The following is a 17,668-nucleotide window of genomic DNA, read 5'->3' as shown; positions in this document are numbered from 1 at the left end:
GATGTTCTTTAAGTTTTAAATCAGAGTGTTCAGATGAATCAGTTTGTAGAAAGCTGATAATTTGTACAACAAATGAAATATGAAAAAAAACCTGCAAACATCTTCTGATTTAAAAATACTGATAAAAAGAAAAAGAAGAAAAACATTTAATGCTTCGAAGACTGAAGCAGCAAATTACTGATCAGTACTAATGTTTTCTTTTATTTTAATGTCTTTTAATTTTATGAATCTTGATGTTTTTCAACTTGAATGTGTTGAAAGTTTCTGTTGTTGAGCATCAGACTTTTGAAGAAAGTCTGTTTTTGAATAAAGTTCTTGTTGGTGAAGTGTGACAGCTGGAGGAGAATCAGCAGCTTCTCTTCATCTCTGGTTTCACTGAACCTGAACAAACGTGTTTCATGTGAGTTTTAAAGTGTTTCCTGATGAATGAGTTCATCTGCAGGTTTTTACATTTGTCTTGTTTCACTTGATCATATTTTATAACTGACAGTGTTTCATTCTAGTTGTGGTTTTCTAAATATATTTAACTCTATTGTCGTCTCTCAGTGACGTCATGATAACGTTCAGAAACTGTTTCACAGGTAAACAGCAGGTTCCTTGGCTCCGCCTACTGACGCCTCCCTCAGCCAATCACATTACGGTACAGAGGTAGGAGGTCAAAGGTGACAGAACAGAGACGTACTCCTGACTGGTTCCCCTGAAACACAGAGAGGAACACTCGTTTCACCAACACCTGTGAACACACCTGTCCACAGGTGTGAACACATACTGAGAAAAAAAAACTCTTACAGGCCGTCCAGCGGAAAAACAAACCTGGAAAACAAACAGAGAGAAGTTTGAAGGCGATTTTAAACCTGCAGCTGGACTTTAAAGGTCAGAACAGAGTTTACTCACATGAGCGGCGTGAACGATGTTTCGTTCCTCGACGAGTTCGACGCCGAGTCTCTGAGAAGAAAAACAGGAGAATTAAAACGTTATTAAAACGTTCATCTTTCAGCAGGTTTCTGTTCTGAAACTACAAGAACTGTCTCTGAAATCAGATAGTTTTCTAATGAAGGTCTGTGTTTGTCGAGAAACAAAATGTTTTTGACTGTAAAACTGACACATGAAGGATGTTTGAGGTTTGTTTAACGTGTCCTGAATGTTCACCAGGAACCGACACTTTGTTAATGAAGCTCTGAATTCACCAGGACACTGAACAGTTTGCAGCATGTCGATGGATGTTTTGTGTTTGTGTCATTCATCCTGAACTGACCTCGTGGGGTCGACCAGAGTTTCGTTGACGTCCTGATGAGACTTGATTCTAAAGAACAAAACAGAACCAGGTTCTGTTGAGCGGGTCGGGTTTGTACTGAAGCTCAACGCAAAAACACAAAACTTTCTTTTCATCATAACCAAACATCTCAGAGCACGAAAACATTTCATTTTAATCTTCTGTTCTAAGAGTGCAGCAACATTTTCACAGTGTTGTTTCTAAAATAAACGACGTTTTGTATTTGTCGAGTGACAGTTGATAGAAAAATGCTCAACTTTAATCTGTTAATACCCAAACTCTGAACACAAGTCTGTCCTAATGTCTAAACGTTATCTTTCAACTTGTTCCATAATAAAACTGCTGCAAGAATCGTCTCTGAAATCAGACGCTTCTCCAATGAAGTTCTGAATGAATCAAGAAACAACAATCAACAGTCTGTAAACAGATAACTCATAATGTGTTGTGAATATTCATGAACTGACCTCGTGGCGTCGACCACAGTTTTGTTGACGTCCTCATGAGGCTCAGGTCTGAAGAACACAACACTGAAACCAAAAGCTTTTATTTTTCAACATGTTTTTTGGTCCTAAAACTGCAGCAACGTTTCACAGTATCGCCTCTAAAATCAGACACTTTTCAAATTAAGTTCTGCATTTAGGAAGCAAAACAAGAAAAACACTCAACTTTATCCTCATCTTCACCAACCTCTGTCCCAACTCCTAAAGCTTCGACTGCAGAAGAGTTGCCTCTAAAATCGGACACTTTTCTAATGAAGCTTTGTATGTAAAACTGTGACATGAAGGCGGTTTCAGTTTCGTATAATGTTTCCTGAACGTTCATGAACTGACCTGATGGAGTCGTCCAGAGTTTCATTGGCGTCCTGATGAGACTTTAGTCTGAAACACAGAACACAGAACTTTGTTTTTCCAACCTGTTCTTCTGTGGACTGCAGCAACATTTCACAGAATCGCCTCTAAAATCAGACACTTTTCTAATGAAGTTCTGAATTCATCAGGAAACATTTTACAGAAGCTCAACAGAAAAAGACTCAACTTTAATCTCATATTAATCAAACTGTCATCTGAGAACTTTAATCTGTCTAAAAATCTTCACCTTTCAACCTGTTTTGTTTTTAAACTGTAGAAAGAATCGCCTCTAAAATCAAACACTTTTCTAATGCAGTCCTGAACAATTACAGTTTTTAATTAGTTGAACAAGATCATGACTCTAAAATAACCACATTTATAATAACTACTATTTGAATTTATCTCATTTTTAACTTTTGTCAGATATAAACTATTTAAATTGAATTGTTTATGATGACCTGATTTATAGAGTTTAAGAATTATTGTCCATATCTGCGTCACATTTACATTTATTATGACATTTGTAGTTTTATCACATTATAATGTCATAAGTACAAGTTTTTATTAGTCTGTGACTTCATAATGAATTTATCTAATCTTCTAACAACATTATTTTATATAATACATAAACATGGACGTGTGAAGCTTCATGTGAAAATCTTTGTCCTTTTAATTCTTCTTTTTAAAATCCTGTGATTGTGAAAGTATTTGTCACAATAGTCTTGACAGTCCTGTGATCATGATCCAGATGTTTTCTTTCATAAAGCATAATTAAATAAAAGGTAAAGTTTCCATCAGTTTAAACGACGTTCTCACCCGGTGGAGACGTTCTCCTGGTTCTCCGTCAGCCGCTGAGGACTCGTGGTGTTCGTCTCGACTCGTCTGCAGACACGAAGCAGACCAACGTCTCAGCGTTTAAACACACTGTTCTCACCTGTGGAGGCAGAAACTCACCTGGAGCCACCGAGTGAAGCAGCAGAGACACAAACCACCACCATCATCATCATCATCATCATCATCATCGTCACCGTCGCCGTGGTGGTCGTCATGGTGATCCACACCAGATCAGGCCTCACTCAGAGTGAAGGCGACTCGCCGACGCTCAGCTTTTATACATCAGCAGGTTCACACAGTTTAAAACCACAAATCAAACTCTGTCAGCGGCTGAAGGACGAAGGTCGCGTGAAGGTTACCTGGAGGTTTGCTGAAGGTTTGCGGGACGATTAATGAGGCTCCTCGGTGCTGTTTCAATATTGACGTTCTGTTATCAGCCGCGACCTCGATGCTGTTTGTTGGTTCGTTCTGTCATCGGAGGTCACGAACATCTGCACGGTGACGGATTAAAGGAAAATAAAGAGTCTCTGTGACGTGATGGAGCTCCACGCTGGTTCTCCGCTGGACACCTGAACCTCCCAACAGGTCAGCTGACTGGAGGCCACAGAACACAACGAGTCCAGCGGACAGCAGACGCTCAGAACGTTCCAGTTTGCTGTTTGAAGCTGTTCAGGTGCAGTCAGAGTCCATGTTGATCAGCTGCTACAGCGAACGTTAGAGTCCAGGTACGAAACCAGAATAAACCCAGGTCTAAACTAGCTCAAAAAGCCCATCAAAACCAGGTAGAAGAAAGTCCAAAACCAGCCCCAGATAAGTCCAAAACCAGTCTGAAGCTAGGTAAAACCCATCAGGTCCAACTTGAGCCCAAAACTAGTCGAAAATCTGACGAAAAACCAAGTTTATAAAAACTATGTCAAAGGCCCATCTAGAAACAAGTCCAAAACCAGAATAAAAATGAATCTGAAACCTGTCTAAAACCATTAAAAAAACCTATTTAAAACTAGTCTAAAGCCAAGTCTCAAACTAGGTCAAAACCCATCTAAAACAAGTCAACCCTGAGTCCAAAACTAGTCTAACACCAAGTCCAAAACCAGCTTAAACTAGATCGAAAACCCGTCTAAAACAAGGTCCAAGTTGAGTCCAAAACCAGTTTCAAACTAAATACTAAACCAGTCTAAAAGAGTCAAAAACATCTAAAACCAAATCCAAAACCAGGTTTAAAGCCCAGTAAAAACCCATCTGTAAACGAGTCCAGAACAAGTCCAGAACAGTTTAAGCCAAGTGCAGAATCCGTCTCCAGCGAGTCCAAAGCCCAGTCGCATGTTTCTGCTCAGAAATGACGACCAAACACAAAAACACTTCACAACCAACAACAATTTATTGAATCCAACATCTGTTAAAGTTTCATAAGTTAACACATCTGGAAGAAACAGGAAAGAAAACAGCTGAGAGGAAGTAAACATGAATCAGCTCGGTTTGGTCTAAAAACAACAGAATGACGGCGAGTCACGAGGAAACTGTTCATCAATCAGCTGCTCTGAGCAGGAGGACAAAGTAAACACAGAACAAGGATGATCAATACACTGACAGCTCATCTATTAATCACAACAACAACACATCAGCAACGTCGCAGGTTGACGCCGTTTATCGGAAGTCGTCGGCCGAGAACATGCCCTTGGCCCGGCGCAGGATGGAGTCCTTGGAGGCGTCGTACGGATGCTCCTTGGACGGGATCTCCAGCACGGCCGGGATCGACTGCATGTGGGCGTCGATGGCGTGGCGGATCATCTCGGCGATGAACTGGTTGATCAGGATGATGCCGATATCGTTACGCGCCAAGAAGCTCCTGCAGAGACGCAAAGACGATCGGTCAGCCAGAGTCCATTCACATTTATACACATTTAACAGCTGAAGGTCAACACAGGAACCAATATAAACACCAGAAAACATGAGATAGTACTTCAGAGTTATGTCCACAAGGAAATACTATAAAGAAGGAACATTAAAACTGCTTCATTTTTGAATGGAGTTTGGTGTGAGGGTTCATGAAGCTGTACAACACTAAACCAAACTCCATTCAAACATCCTTCAATTCAGTGTTGCTTTTTATATGTGTAAATGTGGCGTCAATCCAAATCCAGGGCAAAACCCAGTCTAAAACGAACCTGAAAAAAATCCTAAACCAGTCTAAAACCAGATCCAAAACCAGTCTAGTCTAAAACCAGGTAAAAACTGGTTACAGTACCTTAAAAATAGATGTTGTCTTCATGGAGTTTGGTTTGGCCTTCAAAATGTCCCACCAAACTCCATTCAGAGTTCTGTCCATTTAACACTGTACTGGTGAAGAGAAATGAGGCTGGAGCTTCATACGGCAGTTAATATAAAAACTAAACCTCATGAGGAGGAATGCCACAACTTCCCTGTTTGTACAACTGTGCAAAATTACACCAAACTCCTTTCAGATTTCTACTGATTTAATATTTCCAGTCATATGAGTCAAAGTGGTTTTAATAATAGATCTATTCGGTCAGTGAATGAGAAGATATTTTTAAATTGGCTAATATCTGAATTTATCACTGGCAGATTTTTAAACCGGCAATTTGTCGAACAGACTCTGGTTCAGTGTATAGTTGATGTATTCAGCCATGAATCCTTAAATTAGATGATTTTTGAACAGACACTGGTTCAGTCACAGTATGTGTATTAGATGTGTTCAGTCATTGAATGAATCCTTAAATATGGCGTCTGATTGAACGGACTCTGGTTTAGACACTGAATTTGATGATAAATTATTCTTTAAAGGAGATTAATTCAGACTAAGTGTGCATCTGATGTATTCAGTGGCTGCATGAATCCTTAAATTAGCAGATTTTTGAACAGAGTCTGGTCCAGTCATAGTGTGCGCTTTAGACGAAGTCAGTCACTGCATGAATCCTTAAATTAGCAGATTTTTAGACGGACTCTGGTTCAGTCAGTATGTTTTAGACGCATTCAGCAGACAGATGAGATGATAACTGAATCTTTAAATGAGATGATTTTTAGACGGACTCTGGCCCAGGCCGTGTGTTGTTGTTTTCCTTCTTACTTGAAGGTCTCCTCGATCTCCGTGATGCTCGTGTCCTTCTCCACCACCAGGAAATTCGGTTTTCGGTTCTTGTTCAGCTCGCCGATGCCGCCGAGCAGGAAGCCCGTGCACGTGTCCTCGTCCCCGATAACGGCGATGAGCTTACCGCGGCCGGCCATCCCGGAGCTGCAGGTGTCCCGGTGATTAACGGAGAAAACGGGCAGGACGGATCAGCTCGGTGCGGACGGAGTCTGCGGGTCATGTGAGGAGGTCAGCTGACAGTCACTTCCGGTTCGGTCCAGCGCCCCCAGCAACCGGAAACGATTATTTATTTATTTATTTAAATTTTAATTTAAATAAATGTTCTGACCGTGAAATAAATTAAAGAAAACCTGCTGCTTTAGTTTTATTTTATAGCAAAGTTCTTGATTGTTTTTTCTTATTTTATTAAAATAAAATACACTGACGTCATGTTTAGGCCGCACTGTGCTGCCTTCACGGACTCGGTGTATATTAGACCATCACACTTTTTATTTTTATTTTCCGTAGTAAAAATGGACAAAAGAAGGAAGGACGTTCATTAAGACAATCTGTGCCTGTGCCAGGGTCTGTTCAAATATCGGCAAACTTAAATATTCACACAAGATTTATTTACTGCCTGAATACATCTAACAGAAGCACAGCGACTAAAGCAGAATGTATTCAACAACCAGCGAGTTTAAACTGAACCTATCTGTCTCTGAACCAGAATCTGGTTAAAAATCAGCAAAATTATAGATTCAATAATCCGCTTGTTCACTGGCTGACTCCGGCTGATAGTGTTTGAACCAGACTCCGTTCAAAAAACAGCTCATTTAAAGCCTCATTCATCGTCTACTGCAAGGGTTGAAAATACACGTAATCCCGGGTGTTTACTCTCAGACTAGAACAAAAATAATCAAAAAGCAACAAATGTGACCTAAATAAAACATTTCAGCAAACCTATGAACAATCGATGACGATATTATCCGAAAATTAACATTAATTTTAATTTGCTAAAATCTGAATGGAGTCTGGTGTGATGTGTTTGGGTCCAGCCTCTCTGCCTGCTGAGATCAAACTGACACCAGCCTCCATTCAATAGTCTTCTGTTTTTAGGTGTTTTAGCTGTTTGTTCTCTGAACTCGTTTAACAGAAGTTAAATCTGCCGCTAACACACCAGTTTGAGGTATTTTTAATAGGAATTTAATGTTTTGTCCGACAGCACTTGAAGGCCTCAGCAGTCACGTGAAAAATCCAGCAGAAACAGGAAATGGTGCAGAGCTGCAGTTTGTAGGAACAGAAGAGGAAGAAAGATGGTGAGTTTGACGGTTTAAACTTTTATTTTTGACTTTTATTAAGTTTTTATTGCGTTCATTTCAACCGTGTGACGTTCAGGGAACTCAAACTTCACACGTGTAGAGTTTAGTGACGCTGGTTAGCCTGTTAGCCTGTTAGCTCACCTGCCCTCCTCCTGTTTCAGACCACCGCTGCGCTCACTGCGGGTCTGGAGCGGATCCCGGATCAGCTCGGCTACCTGGTTATCAGTGAGGACGGAGTTCTGGCCGTGAGTGTCACCTGGAAACAGCAGCGCGCCAAACTCCATTCACATTTCTGCAGATTTAACATTCACGTTAATCCTATTTAAGATTCAGTCAGTGCACCAACAGTCGGAACATTTTCTGTTTTGGTTGGACCTGCTGGGTTATTCCGCGTTATTCATGAACCGCATTGACATAAAGCTTCTCATTACTGCTCATTTTAACACTCGGATAACAGAACTAAGTAACAGTAAAGAAAACCTTAAAATGCTCGATTTCTGAATGCAGTTTGGTGTTCATTCCCACGTCCCTTTAAATACCAGTTAATATTTACTCCCAGCTTGTTTGCTTCCGTTTTAAAATCTTCAGTTAAGTTGTCAAGGGATTAAATTGCGCGGTTTGTGAATGTAGTCTGGTGTTTTGGTTAAGTCACGTCAGGGTGGATAAAGTTGGCATTAATATACAGGAGCACCAAACTACATTCACATTTAGATTCCTGTTAACTGTAACCTACTAAACTGAAAACATTTAATTTAGTGGCTGGATTCAGAAATCTGTTATCAGATATTACTACAATGATATGACATCAGTTCAACGTGATTTTAATTAGTTTTCATTATTGTGAACTTCTGCAAAGAATCAACAGTAGAAAATGTAAAAACTGGCGATTCTTTTATTGAGGTTTGGTTTGTTCCTCCTAAAACACTCTTTGCATGTGAGACTTTAAATAAACATACAACAGAAACAGAATTATTGATGACCAGTCTGATCAGCCTGCTCTCACCTGTCCAGTCTGCAGGTGAGCTGGAGAACGACGAGCACACAGCAGGTGTGATGATGCAGATGGTCCGGACGGCGAGTCGCTTCAGGTTACCGGGGTCAGCTGATCCGCCCTTCAAACGGATGTCAGGTATGGACGCAACGATCGATGCCTGATAGGAAACTGATCGATCTGAAAGCGCAGTGTGGAGGTGACTCACCTGGACTCACCTGTCTTGTGTGTCCTCAGTGATTCTGGAGGACTTCGTCTACACGGTGACAGTTTCTGGTCAGAAGGTGTTTGTGGTGAAACGTCACAACAACCAGCACGAACCAATCAGTGTGTGAGGACGGACAGGTGGAGGTCAGGTGGTGATGAAGATGAAGGTGTGACTGCAGTTTGTTTGACACTAGGATGTTTGCGTTTGCTTTTTCTGTAAAATAAAATTATTTGAATCTTTTGTCGTTTCAGCTGATCAGTGTTTTAAATTTAATCCTGATTGATCAAATCTTTTTGATCTCGGATCTAATAAAAGGTTAGAAAAAATAATACAAACTTACATATTAACTGATAACATAACTTCAATAATTTAGTAGTTTCAGGATTTCATGGAAAAACTAATTTAAAGTTCTCAGTACAAACAGAAGCATCTCGTGACATTTAGCTCAAAGTCACGAGGAAACGTTTCAAGCGTCTTCGTTTTAATGAGACTTTAGATGTTTAACGAGGTTTTAAACGATTTGAAAACCTAAACAAAACATCTCCGAACCAACCAGCCGCCACATTGAAACAAGATCAGTTTAGGAAATAAGTAGAAAAGTGAATAATTCCTCATAAAAACAAAACGTCTGGCGGCAACATGAGAAACTCCAGAAGAAAACGTTCATTATGAAAATAATTAAAAGCTGAAAGCGGCAGAAAAACACAGTAAATAATCTGGAATTTACAATAAACTAAAAACAAATAAATTTAGAACATATTTAGAAAAAAAATGAGGAGTTTTCAATACATTTAAAGCTTATTTAAATAAGTTTAGAATATTTGTAGAATACATTTAAAATAATATAAATTTAGGGAGAATTTCACATAAACACATTTAAATCTAATTCAAATAAGTTTAGAACATTTCAACCACATTTCAGAAGCATTTTGAGCAAAATAAAGATCCTAACCTGTAAATAAACTTTGAATAAATTCAGAACAAACTTCAGAAACACGTGAGAAGAAAAAAAAAACCTTTATTGCATCATCGTTGTCGCTGCGTTTCTTCTTCTTCACATTAATAAGGAATGACGAGGCCGACAGGCTCGGCTCTGTGGAATGAGTCATCACACGACCAGGTGACTGTCACCTGCCATTAACCCCGCCCCCTGACCTCCAGGTAACGGGCACCTGCCATAAACTCCGCCCACCTGGCCCCCCAGGTGACTGTCACCTGCTGTAAGCCCCGCCCCTCCTCTTCCACAACATCCTGTCACATGAGTTAAAACATGCGGATTAAAAGAAAAAAACCCCCAAAAACCTGCAGGAAGAACAGAAAAAGAAGAAGAAGAAGAGGATGATGGGAAATCAAGGTGAGCTCAGAGTCCATGACATCACTTCCTCCTACAGACACACATTTATAATTTAAAAAAAAAGAAGAAACCAAACAGTCCTGTGAAGCTCCTCCCCCTCCGTTTGTACACGGTGACATCAGTCGGTGACATCAGTCGGTGACATCAGTCTGCTGCTTCCTGCTTCCTGTCAGGTGGTTTAGCGTTTCGACAGCTCGTTGGACAACCAGTCCAGACCCTCGTAAAGACCTGTACCCTGAGTGGCACAGGTGGCCTGGACGTGCCACTGCAACACAACGAGGACACAGAGATCAATCAAACCGATCAATCATTAGAAAACTGATCTAAAATAAACAACAACACGGTCAGAGCCCTGATCGATCAAACCGATCAGTGCGATAACAAACTGAGACTGATCAGAAGCTACTCAATCCGATTATAAAACTGATCAATGTGATCAATAATCTGGTCATAAACTGATCAATTTGCTTCCAAACTTAAACTGATGAGAAATCTGGTCAGAAAGTGATCAAACTGATCAGAAACCAGCGACGACACAGCAGGTGAGAGCTGCGATCAATCAGAACCTGAGCAACCTGATGACGTAACTGATCAATCCGACCAGAAATTGATCAGAAACCAATCAGTCTGATTATGAAACTGATCATAAACTGATCAATATCTATAATAAAAGTGATCACACTAAACTGTTTGATCTGATTCTCCAGCAGCAGGTCAACTGGCTTGTGTTCTATTGATCTATCGATGGTTATTGATCCTGCTGCACAGCCTCAGTCCGTCTCTCCGTGTGCGCTACATGCAGACGTATTGATTGATTATTGATCTTACGGTTCTGCTGCGCATGCTGTGCAGACCCAGTTTGTCGGTGAGCTCGCTGACTCCCATGGCGTTGGGAAGATCCTGTTTGTTGGCGAACACCAGAAGCACCGCCTCCTTCAGCTCGTCCTCCTGGACCTGCGGGGAGAGAGGGAGTCATGTGACCTCAGTGGGCGGAGCCAAATCACCTGAACCATGTCACAGATTAAAAGCCCGGAAGGTGTTCCTCACCATCTTGCCGAGCTCCTCTGCCGACTCTGCTACTCTCTCTCTGTCGTTGCTGTCCACCACGAAGATCAGACCCTGAACGGAGCGGCAGGTTATTGATCGCCAATAACATCAACACAGTAGCAGCTGTTTGTGTCCTACGAGTCCCACAGAACCTGAGTTCTGCAGGTTTCCTGTGTTCTGGTTCTGTACCTGTGTGTTCTGGAAGTAGTGTCTCCACAGAGGCCTGATCTTGTCCTGACCGCCGACGTCCCAGACTGTGAAGCAGATGTTCTTGTACTCCACCGTCTCCACGTTAAAACCTGCGACACGAACACCAACCAGTTTGAAATCAGACACAAAACGGTTCAAACACTGAAACACAACTTTAGTTTAAAACCTTAAACTCAAACAGTGAATCTCCTGCGTTCTCTGTTCAGCTGTTTAACTTGTGGTGGAAACGTCTGTCTATGTGAAGGAAAACTCAACTCAGACATTTTGTGACATTAAATACACAAAACTAATCTGTTGTACACAACAGATCCGGGCTACTGCTGCAGCCCATAAATAAAAACAGACCCAGATCTCAGTTCATTCTGTTAAAAACAAAATAACCAAACTTTTAAAACTCTTCTGCTTCTCTCTCCCAGTAAATGTTCAGTAAATGTTAAACAAGTCAAACGGCCTCCATCAGCTGTTGGAGCTTCACAGCTTCCTGCTGCCACAGTGGACTGATCCCGGCAGGCCGCTGATGTGTCTCGTGATAAAAGTGAAACCAGAGACTGATAAGAACACGGACCAGGTGGAAACAGGTGCTTCAGTCTGAACGCAGACAGCAGGAACATTAGGAACGCTTTCTGAAGTCACTGAGCGATGAAAACCGAGGATTGATTTCACTGATCTACAGACGAGTTCAGAAGCTGCTGGATGAGTGGAAACACAGAAAAATGAGATGAAGGTTCTGACAAATCAGACACAAAGGTTGTGTTTGTTTGGGAAGACGAGAGAATGAAACCAGGAGAGCTGGAACATCACCGAGTGACAAGTTCAGAAACACACAGGCTTACGTCCACCAACACAACGAGACACAAAACAACCACAAAGACACAGAAATTCACCACAAAGAGACAAAAAACTACAGCAAACAGACATAAACATTCACAAAGAGACACAAAACGACCACAATCTGGTAAAAAAAACAAAACAAAACACAAAACAACACAAAATGACCACAAATACACACAAAACAACAACAAATAGTCACACAACAACACACTGATCACTTCCTGTGTGTCAACATCTGACAGCTACACTAATCGATCGCTGAGGTCGGTCACGTGACCCCGCCGGCCGCTGACTCAGCTCTCCGCTCACCTGTCTGACGGGGGGACGCCGCTGTCACCTGGACACGCGGGCTCACCTGCCGATCGATGATCGATTACTCACCGATAGTTGGGATGGTGGTGACGATCTCTCCGAGCTTCAGCTTGTACAGGATCGTGGTTTTACCGGCTGCGTCCAAACCGACTGCGGAGGCACAGAGACCGGATTAGACGTGGCTGCCGGTGAAGCTTCACGTGAACACATTAAAACGGTTTCCGACCGTTACCTGACCGTTACCTCCCAGCGCTAGCACAGGCGGCTAGCGCTGTTAGCGGATGCTTTTAACATTTGCAGTTAAATTTAGAGTTAGACTTCACTCCAGCCGGACGTTACAACCTCCAATAAAGTTAAATTATTCTGTTTTAACATTTCACTCGGGCAGCGGAGCGGGTTTTCATCCCGCCGCCGGTGCTCGGCCGGTTAGCTCGCAGCTAGTTAGCTTAGCCTCGGCGCTCACCCATCAGTATCCTCATCTGCTTCTTCCCGAAGAGCTTGGAGAACAGAGACGAGATGGTCAGACCCATCTTCAGCGAGAGTCCCGGGCGGTTAGGCAACACCTGGCGGGGAGAGTCGGCCGGTCGGTCCGGGGGAAGCTGCTGGTCGGAGCCGGAGAACGGGCGGAGAACAGCGGGTAGACGAGCGGAGAAAACAGGCGGAGAACGGCGGCTCCTCCTCGGTGCCACGTCCAGGCCAACGCGGAATAATTTACGTCACTGCTTTGAACAAAACTTTATTGGCAGCGCGGTGCACAATGCTGCGTTTAGGTCCCCTGGAAACCCTGTAGATTACAGCTTTAATCTTCAGTCTGACAGGCTGTACGGGTTTAATATTTATTTATAAAGCGTTAACAGAAGATTAACGGTTATATTTATCAGTTTATACGTTGTTTACATGGCACCATGTAACACTGCACATTCTCAGGAGATTGATTTGCACAAATTCTTTCAACACAGATTAAATATTTAAAGATTGAAGGTTTACATGTTGGTGACAAAATGCATTCAAGAGATTAAAACAATGTTTGGCAATATATTCATTTTTTAAATGGTTTCCAGTCTTTATTGTTTCTAAACCTTGTACAAAATAAAATTAAAATAAAATTACCATTAATTTAAAAAAATTTTTCAACCCAAACAATCAACTTTACTGAAAAACCAACAATAAATACTGCATTTCTCACGAGTTATTATCACTATTGTTTTTACTCGTCTTTATTGTTCATTAATAATGCAGTATTTTTGGGGACATAATGTTTAAAACAAATTGAAAAGATATAATCTATAATTTTTAGAATTAATTTCATTTATTGAATTGAGCTGTTTTATTATAAAGTTGACTTTGTTAACTATAAAGTTATTATTATTGTTTTGAATCAACTTTATTTATCAATCTATTTAATATTATCAATAACAATTAAAGTCATAAATGTTTTATTTATTTAATTTTCCCTCTTCTTTAAAAAAAAACAAACAAAAACTTTTTATCTATTCCGTCTCTGCTGTTTCCTCGCTGCTTTTATTTATTTATGACAGCATTTCTTTTTATTGACTAATTTATAAAATCACGTTTGCAGGAGATTTTCTTTTTACTGTCTTTTAATTATTCTTGTCCTGTAAAGAAACTTGTGTTAAAAATAAAATTTGTTTTGCACATAATAACGTATTTTACGATATTATTGTGTTATTTGTTTGTTGTATCTAATTGTTGTTTCTGCTCATAACAGTAAGTCTAATAGTCATTTATCTATTGATTTTTTTCCTGACGTCCCTGAACGCAGCACCGAAGCCCCGCCTCCTCCTGCTCTTCCACGTCCGGCTCAGTCCAACATGGCGGCTGTTGACAGATGAAACACTGAGGAGGATTTTGTATCGAAACGTTTCACATTTGCAGGTTTTGTGTTTCCGGGTTCGACGTGGACCGATTCCAGGTATTTCTGGGTTTGGTTCCAGTCCGCGGCTCGTTCGTCAGTCAGCTGATTATCAGGTAAGAACCGATCAAAGCTGTGGCTCAGTGACTTCCAGCTGATTCAGTCTGACAGCTTCCAACTGAGTTCAACACAGAAAAAAACCAACATTTATCAAACATCTAAGCTCAAAACTGCCAAAATAATCAGCTGAGAAGCTAAATAAAGTCAAATTAATGAGCTGAAGTCAGATTTACACTCAGAGAGAAACACAGAAGCTCTGAAGCTCTGAAGCCATCTGTTGTGTTCTGATGTACTTCCTGTATTTTTGTGTATTTGTTCTTTAAAAGTGAATTTATATTCTGAGTTTCCCTGTTTTGAGTCGATCAGTGTTTTCACGTGAAGCTGCTTCAACACAAACTTCAGTTATTTTAAAACTGAAAGACTTTCCTGTGAAAGAAAGTCACAAAACAAAGCGTTAAACAGGAAGAATCAATAATCAATACGTGATCAACATGTACCAACCAGCTGATCCTCGCTGTCCGTCTGTTGATCAATAAACTAATAAATTAGGGAATAATTTCAACTGTGACTGATTTCATTGGAGGCAACAGCAGTGATCAGTTCTGTGGTCGTAGTTATTGATCACTCATCCATAAAGGTTCCTGATGAAGTCTGGTTCCTTTCAGGACCAGCAAACCTCCACAAGACCCAGAGGAACGGTTCTGACCCTGGTGATGGTGGATCTAGTCTGATCTGACTCCAGTGGACCAGCAGAGCCATGGAGAAGTTTGGGATGAGTTTTGGGGGCGGACCCGGCAGGAAGGAGCTGCTGGACACCATCGAGTCCCAGAAGAAGCAGCTGGTCCAGTACCAGACCCGCTTCAAGGATGTGGTCCAGGCCTACAAGAGTCTCCTGAAGGAGAAGGAGGCTCTAGAGGCCAGTCTGAAGGTCCTGACGGTGACCCAGGACGTGGACCAGAACCAGCAGGGCCAGGACGCCCCAGACCTCCCGGAGGACGGCTGCTCGCTGCACAGCGAGGACAGCGTGGACACAGCGGCGTCGGTGGACACGCCGAGTGAGACCGCCAAGGGGGACCAGAGTGAGGAGGACCAGACAGAACCGGGAGGAAGGTCCAGCTCAACGGTACGTTCTACAAGTTACAGTCAGCGAGCTGATGGTGTCGTCAGGGTCTGTTTCCACGGCAACTAGAAAAATACGTAACAAAGACAATAAGGAAGCGTGTTTGTTAGATAGGAGCAGGAAATGCTGCTGCTGCCTTTATCGCTTTATTTGAGGGTGACGGAGTCAAATAAAAGTAACTGCAGCAGTTTAACATGCTGACGTTTGTTCTGCAGCCTGACGCCAGCAGCTCTGAGAGCAGCTGCGTGGGGGCGGAGCAGCAGCAGGCCACGCCCCCTCCCAGTGTGGAGGCGGACCGCCGAGTTGCCCAGCTGAAGAGCCAACTGAGCACGCTCACCAACGCTCTGGCCACGGTGACGCAGGAGAAGTCCCGGATGGAGGCGAACTTCCTGGCCGACAAGCGTCAGCTGAAGCAGGAAGTGGAGGACCTGCAGGAGCGGCTGGTCGTCGTGACATCACAGCAGGAGGCGGAGCTGAGCGCTCTGCAGCAGCAGGTGGCCGAGAGTCGCGCTCGCATCATCACGCAGCAGCACGAGAGGGAGCAGGAGCAGGGAGACCACGTCCAGCAGCTGCGAGAGCTGCAGCGCATCCTGCAGCAGGAGAGAGACCTGCGACAGGACGCAGAGCTGCGCCTGCAGGACGCAAGCACCGCCCTCCTCGTGACATCACAGGCCGTGGACCGGGGGGCGGAGTCCGAGGCACACCTGAGCCAGGTGAGGGAGGAGCGAGACGAGCTGAGGAGGAGGCTGCAGGCCGCCGAGGACGACCAGAAGAAACCAGATCCCAGAGTGGATGAGCTGCAGCAGGAGATGAAGGAGCTGAAGGAGCATTTCCAGCAGCAGATCCACAACGAGACCAGGAAGGTGAGAGCAGCTAACCAGACCAACTAAACTAACCATCAGATCTACAGCGAGACCATGAGAATGACACTAACTAGCTTAACTAAACACTAGCTAAACCAGTCCTGGTGACTGTCTTCTGGTTGTTGTGTTGCAGGTGTGCGAGGCGGAGGAGCGTGCTCGTGAGCGTGCTCAGGCTGCGGAGCTGCGTGTCGCCGGTCTGGAGCAGCGAGTGTCGGAGCTGTCGGAGCTGCTGGGATCCTGCGAGAAGGCGAAGCAGCGAGACCAGCAGACGGCCCAGAGGCTCAGAGATCGCATCCTGCAGCTCGACACCGAGAACAAAACGCTGGCCATCGCCGCCTCCAGCAGGTCGTCCATCGACCTCAGTCTGGACGAGTCGCAGCTGGACGTCGGCGTGTTGAAGGAGAAGCTGCAGAAGGTGAAGAAGCTGCTGCTGATGGCGTCTCAGAGGAACCCCGACCTCAACATCCAGGACCTGGCGGAGACGGAGACGGAGGACAGAACCTCGGCGCTGGTTTACCAGCAGGAGCTTCGCCAGGTGAAGGAAGAGTTTGAGCGCTACAAGCTACGAGCGCAGGTGGTGCTGAAGAACAAGAACGCTAAAGATGGCTGCCAGGCCAAGGAGCTGGAGGAGGTCCGGGACCAGCTGTCGGAGCTCAGGGAGAAGTACATCAACCTGCGCATCCAGAGCGACGAGGCCGAGGCGCGCCACCGGCAGCAGCTGGAGGAGCGGCAGCAGCAGGCAGCAGCGCAGCAACACGCCCACAAGCAAGACGTGGAGCGGGCGGAGACGCTGCACCGCGATGAGCTGCTGCGCCTGGAGGCGGAGCTACACAAACAGAGAGAGAGGACCATGGCGCTGCTGGACGAGAAGGACCAGGAGCTGGAGAGGCTTCGGGCCGCCGTGCTCACCTGCAGCTACAACACTGACAACATGGCCGACGACGTGCAGGCAGCTGATCCGGAGAGCGAGGGCGACGTCATCAGCCAGGCCCTGCGGCAGGCCACGCCCACCGAGTCCACGCTGCTGCTGTACGCCGAGCAGCTCGCCCGGAAGGAGGTGGAGGTCGGCGGCCTGCGACGGCAGAAGAACCGGCTGGAGGAGGACGTCCACCAGCTGCAGGCCAAGCTCATCGCCAACGGGGAGCGCCACGACGAGGAGGCGTCGGAGCTGCGAGGACGGCTCGACAAACTGATCCGGGACCAGAGCCGAGAGGGCGCCAACATGGAGTACCTGAAGAACGTCATCTACAGGTTCCTGACGCTGCAGGACGCCAGCGGCAGGACGCAGACGCTCAACGCCATCCTGACCATCCTGCACTTCAGCCCCCAGGAGAAGCACGACGTCATGAGGCTGCAGGGGCCAACGTGGTGGGTCCCCAACCGGAGGTAGAACACTTGAAGAAAGACCACCTGGTGGAGCCCCAACAGGAGGTAGAACAC

At 44.2% G+C, this 17,668-nt stretch overlaps 5 protein-coding genes across 10 annotated transcripts in view; 2 read left to right on the top strand and 3 right to left on the bottom strand.

Moving 5' to 3' along the window:
* The window catches only part of LOC103366447 (uncharacterized), a 5,898-nt gene extending 2,704 nt beyond the window's left edge, over positions 1–3,194 (bottom strand). For 2 of the 6 annotated variants that reach the window (XM_008294179.1, XM_008294182.1), the window contains exons 1-8: positions 3,076–3,194; positions 2,938–3,003; positions 2,104–2,151; positions 1,738–1,800; positions 1,256–1,303; positions 895–945; positions 790–813; positions 683–697 (exon numbers count right to left, since the gene is read on the bottom strand). In XM_008294179.1, coding sequence (XP_008292401.1) covers positions 683–697; positions 790–813; positions 895–945; positions 1,256–1,303; positions 1,738–1,800; positions 2,104–2,151; positions 2,938–3,003; positions 3,076–3,170 — 410 coding nt within the window. In that variant the 5' untranslated portion in view covers positions 3,171–3,194. The remainder of the gene's footprint in view (positions 1–682; positions 698–789; positions 814–894; positions 946–1,255; positions 1,304–1,737; positions 1,801–2,103; positions 2,152–2,937; positions 3,004–3,075) is intronic. The other 4 variants (XM_008294180.1, XM_008294183.1, XM_008294184.1 and 1 more) reach the window with 3 other exon arrangements.
* A 1,117-nt stretch (positions 3,195–4,311) lies between these two features.
* On the bottom strand, positions 4,312–6,304 carry atp6v1f (ATPase H+ transporting V1 subunit F). The gene is made up of 2 exons (XM_008294185.1): positions 6,041–6,304; positions 4,312–4,801 (listed from the first exon to the last, which is right to left on the bottom strand). Exons 1-2 carry the CDS (start codon positions 6,196–6,198, stop codon positions 4,600–4,602), a joined length of 360 nt encoding a protein of 119 aa, XP_008292407.1. The 5' UTR covers positions 6,199–6,304; the 3' UTR covers positions 4,312–4,599.
* A 969-nt stretch (positions 6,305–7,273) lies between these two features.
* Positions 7,274–8,798, top strand: lamtor4 (late endosomal/lysosomal adaptor, MAPK and MTOR activator 4). The gene is made up of 4 exons (XM_008294186.1): positions 7,274–7,356; positions 7,521–7,604; positions 8,371–8,488; positions 8,588–8,798. The coding sequence occupies exons 1-4, from the start codon at positions 7,354–7,356 to the stop codon at positions 8,683–8,685; spliced, it is 303 nt and encodes a 100-aa protein (XP_008292408.1). The 5' UTR covers positions 7,274–7,353; the 3' UTR covers positions 8,686–8,798.
* Positions 8,799–9,552: 754 nt separating this feature from the next.
* Positions 9,553–13,023, bottom strand: LOC103366451 (ADP-ribosylation factor 4). The gene is made up of 6 exons (XM_008294188.1): positions 12,776–13,023; positions 12,382–12,462; positions 11,149–11,258; positions 10,960–11,031; positions 10,741–10,866; positions 9,553–10,177 (listed from the first exon to the last, which is right to left on the bottom strand). The coding sequence occupies exons 1-6, from the start codon at positions 12,840–12,842 to the stop codon at positions 10,091–10,093; spliced, it is 543 nt and encodes a 180-aa protein (XP_008292410.1). The 5' UTR covers positions 12,843–13,023; the 3' UTR covers positions 9,553–10,090.
* Positions 13,024–14,128: 1,105 nt separating this feature from the next.
* Positions 14,129–17,668, top strand: part of gcc1 (GRIP and coiled-coil domain containing 1) — a 4,710-nt gene continuing 1,170 nt past the window's right edge. The window contains exons 1-4 of the mRNA XM_008294189.1: positions 14,129–14,301; positions 14,911–15,368; positions 15,581–16,228; positions 16,362–17,659. Of these exons, the coding sequence (XP_008292411.1) occupies positions 15,003–15,368; positions 15,581–16,228; positions 16,362–17,618 (2,271 nt within the window). The 5' untranslated portion in view covers positions 14,129–14,301; positions 14,911–15,002 and the 3' untranslated portion in view covers positions 17,619–17,659. The remainder of the gene's footprint in view (positions 14,302–14,910; positions 15,369–15,580; positions 16,229–16,361; positions 17,660–17,668) is intronic.

The sequence above is a fragment of the Stegastes partitus genome, unplaced genomic scaffold, assembly GCF_000690725.1.
Source record: "Stegastes partitus isolate 25-593 unplaced genomic scaffold, Stegastes_partitus-1.0.2 Scaffold946, whole genome shotgun sequence".
Classification (NCBI taxonomy): Eukaryota; Metazoa; Chordata; class Actinopteri; family Pomacentridae; genus Stegastes; species Stegastes partitus.
The sequence above is the reverse complement of the archived record's forward strand: the minus strand, read 5'-3'. Positions and strand labels throughout refer to the sequence as shown.

What these genes read in the sequence shown, in the direction of transcription:
- atp6v1f (XM_008294185.1), bottom strand. Translation starts at nt 6,198, where the DNA reads ATGGCCGGCCGCGGTAAGCTCATCGCCGTTATCGGGGACGAGGACACG. An exon ending in GAGATCGAGGAGACCTTCAA is followed by an intron (nt 4,802 to 6,040) that starts GTAAGAAGGAAA and finishes GCGTCTCTGCAG; the next exon opens with GAGCTTCTTGGCGCGTAACG.
- lamtor4 (XM_008294186.1), top strand. An exon ending in GTGAGGACGGAGTTCTGGCC is followed by an intron (nt 7,605 to 8,370) that starts GTGAGTGTCACC and finishes TCACCTGTCCAG; the next exon opens with TCTGCAGGTGAGCTGGAGAA. An exon ending in GCCCTTCAAACGGATGTCAG is followed by an intron (nt 8,489 to 8,587) that starts GTATGGACGCAA and finishes GTGTGTCCTCAG; the next exon opens with TGATTCTGGAGGACTTCGTC.
- LOC103366451 (XM_008294188.1), bottom strand. Translation starts at nt 12,842, where the DNA reads ATGGGTCTGACCATCTCGTCTCTGTTCTCCAAGCTCTTCGGGAAGAAG. An exon ending in CACCACCATCCCAACTATCG is followed by an intron (nt 11,259 to 12,381) that starts GTGAGTAATCGA and finishes TTCGTGTCGCAG; the next exon opens with GTTTTAACGTGGAGACGGTG. An exon ending in ACTACTTCCAGAACACACAG is followed by an intron (nt 11,032 to 11,148) that starts GTACAGAACCAG and finishes CGCTCCGTTCAG; the next exon opens with GGTCTGATCTTCGTGGTGGA.